The sequence below is a fragment of the Hyalella azteca genome, unplaced genomic scaffold (genome assembly GCF_000764305.2).
Source record: "Hyalella azteca isolate HAZT.00-mixed unplaced genomic scaffold, Hazt_2.0.2 contig17868, whole genome shotgun sequence".
In the NCBI taxonomy this organism is placed as follows: Eukaryota; Metazoa; Arthropoda; class Malacostraca; order Amphipoda; family Hyalellidae; genus Hyalella; species Hyalella azteca.
In genome coordinates this window covers 106,399-109,663 of record NW_025947637.1, presented here as the reverse complement: position 1 = coordinate 109,663, position 3,265 = coordinate 106,399, and the positions used below count along the sequence as shown (strand labels likewise).

Sequence of the window (3,265 nt, the reverse complement as noted above, 5' to 3'; positions counted from 1 at the left end):
ACAACATAACATAACACATCACATTATAATGCAACATAATATATTGTATTATATTATGTTCTGTTGGCCTGTGTTCTGTTGTGTTTTAATTTTTTATGTTATGATGTATTCTATTATATTAGGTTGTGTTATAATGTGATCTGATATAGTATCATGTGTTATGTTATGTTGTGTTACAATGTGTTGTATCATGTTTGATTGTGTTATAATTTTTGATGCTATATTATGATGTGCTATAATGTGCTGGTTTGAGTTATGCTGTCTTATAATGGGTTTTATTAGGATATGTTGCGGTATAATTTGTTTTGTTGTTCTATGTTATGTTACGATGTATAGTGTTATATCATGATTAGTTATGTTATAATGCATTGTGTCATCTCATTACAATGTGTCATGCTATGTTATTTATGTTGTGTTGTGTTACAGTGCATTGAGATATGTAATGTTGTTACATTATGTTGTGTTGTAATATGTTGTGCTATGATATTGTTTGTTATAATATGTTATGTTATAATGTAATGTCATGTTAGGGTGTGTCATAATGTGTTGTATAGTGATATGTTGTGATGAGTGCAGTGCTGTTGTGCAGTGATATTTTGTGTTGCAATGTGTTGTGTTGTTAATACTATATTGTTAGTGTTACCATATTTTGTGCTATTTGCTTGTGTTGATCATTAAGCATCGGCCACTTTGATCGCAGAGAGCGCTCATCAGTGTTGATCATTGGGTATCAGCTAAACCGACCGTAAATCGCGTGCGCTTGTGTCGACCATTAGGCATCGGCCACTTTGATTGCAAAGAGCACGCATCAGTGTTGATCATCGGGCATCGGCTATACCGATCGTAAATTGCGTGCGCTTGTGTCAATCATTAGGCATCTTCCACTTTGATCGCAAAGAGCGCACATCACGGCATCAGTGTTGATCATTGGGCATTGGCTACGTATATAGATCGTAAAGCACGTATGTTTGTGACAATCGCCAGGCATCAATCGTAAAGTACGTGTGCCTGTGTCGATCATGCAGCATTGATGAGGGTTACACTTCCGTTTTTAGCAAGCATATTGGCAACTTTCTTCCCTGGCATACTGGCATACATCCAAAAACAAACCTCTGGCGTACACGGCACTCCGGCACCATCCACTTGAAATAATATATTTATAAAACAAATCAAACTGGAACATTCAATGGCAATTTTACTACCTTGAGCACATTCCATTCAGGAATCAATTTTACCAATAAACAGTATTGATCATTAACTGTTCTAATTGACAAGCAGCAAGTCAATGGCATTGCATTTCTGTCTGCTAACAGGAATTAATAAATAATAAGCAGAAGCCAAGTCACAAGTGGGCTGTGGATTGCCAGGAATAGGATTGTAGAAGTACTCAAGTAGTGACTGCCTAACTCATCTGACTGGGCCAGACTGGCCTCTTGAGACTTGAGTTAGTACTAGGTACCTAATGTCATTGGCCTTTGACAATAATTTACCTATCATTTTCTGTGGTGATAAGCCTTGGTCAATTTTTAATTGATACAAAATCATCAAAATCCTCTTCTTGATGTACCTACAAATTAATCATTTGCAAGAAAAAACAGATGCTTTAATTTGGCTAGTCATGGTCTGTCAGACTAGCTAGGTAGCCTATTATTGCCCTATACACTTATTACACTATAGGACAAATAAGACTATGAAGGGCATCAAAATGCTAAATTAAAATCTTGTCATCTTTACAAACCTACCCCAATGCATAACTGCAAGCCAGTTAGGGCGGTTTCAGGTCGTAGCATGGTCATAATTGAAAAACAGGTTCAAATGATTTTTTTTATAGTTGGGGTTAAGACTTGTGGCGACAAATGCGCCCACCAGCCTGTTCTGTCAGAAGTTTTGAATGATGTATGAAAGCTGGTTTGCTGGTATAATGCGAAAATAACTGAGTAGTTTCAATTCATGAGGAGCAAAACATTGTTTCGCCTTTAGCGGAAGGAGCAATGAGTATCATAAATTCTAATGCAAGATACAAATAGACTTCCTAACTCCACATTTTACGTGGTAAATGATGAATGAAATTGATAAATTTGCAATATCGATTTCTCAATACGAAATATAAATTTGATGGATGAAGTACTGTTATATCAAAATGATTTTCGCACTACATGCATAAACTTCAATAAAGCAAACAAAGATGTCGCTCCAAACGCATATGCCGTAAGCCCCCTAAAAGTAGGAATTTGTCACCCTCAGTAACGACAGGTAACGCCAATTGCATCCAATTCCAACCCAAAAAGAATATGTAAACATAGACGAAAGCCGCAACAGCATGAGGCTGTGCAGGGGTGCTATGAGCAGGAGTGGAGGACCAGAATAATTATTGAAAATAGCAACTGAACCTATTCCCACTCGATAAATTACTGTCTGAAATTTCTAAATTGTTTCTGAAATATTATATATTTGAAATGCCACTAGTTATTGTTACTGGTATTCCAGCTTCTGGTAAAACTATCTGGTCTAAAAAAATAGAAGAATTCGTTTCAAGTCTGAATAGAGACGTTACGATAGTTTCTGAACATGAATACATTTCAGTAAGTACATTGAATCGAGTTTAATATGATGATAGCCTATAGTGGTAACATTTTTTTACTCGTTGGTTTTATCATGACTATTCAGTATTCACACATTTTCATTATTTCATCTCATCAGACGTGTTTCAGTTTTCAATGAAATAGGTAGTAGGTACTACAGGATCGGAATTGTCCTAGTGGCTAGTGGCTACTGGCTACTGGCTAGTACTTCAGTACCTACGGGCTACAGCTACTTGTGCACTAGTATGGAATATATCTACTTGGCGAGCCGCGACTGATATTTCATACCTACTGAAATTATATGATATTAGAGCCGCGATATTTCAGACAAAAATAGGACTTTTCCAGACTAGCTTGTGCAGTTGTGCATGAAATCTTGGGCTACAAAGTGACAATGTTTTTATGTAGGTATGTAACTAGAAGAGTTCTACCTACAATGCATCAAAACCTGGAGTTATTTTACCAAAAAATAAAAAAAATGGAAGGGGGTACTCCAACAGGCTTTAAATAATAGGGTAAACACGGTATATTCCAACATCGTAGGTAATTCCGTCACCTCTCCAGCTTTTCCTTTATATTAAGCTTTGTTTTAGTTCCATGCGTTCATTGATGGTTGAAATGGTGACGTCATACATTTGCGTGTCAAAATACTGCAAAAACACTAGGTCTTGGCCATCTAGCGG

General features: G+C 36.6%; 1 protein-coding gene across 1 annotated transcript in view; it reads left to right on the top strand.

Moving 5' to 3' along the window:
- The first annotated feature begins 2,261 nt into the window (after positions 1-2,261).
- Positions 2,262-3,265, top strand: part of LOC108681071 (protein KTI12 homolog) — a 9,132-nt gene continuing 8,128 nt past the window's right edge. The window contains exon 1 of the mRNA XM_018170047.2: positions 2,262-2,582. Coding sequence (XP_018025536.1) covers positions 2,457-2,582 — 126 coding nt within the window. The 5' untranslated portion in view covers positions 2,262-2,456. The remainder of the gene's footprint in view (positions 2,583-3,265) is intronic.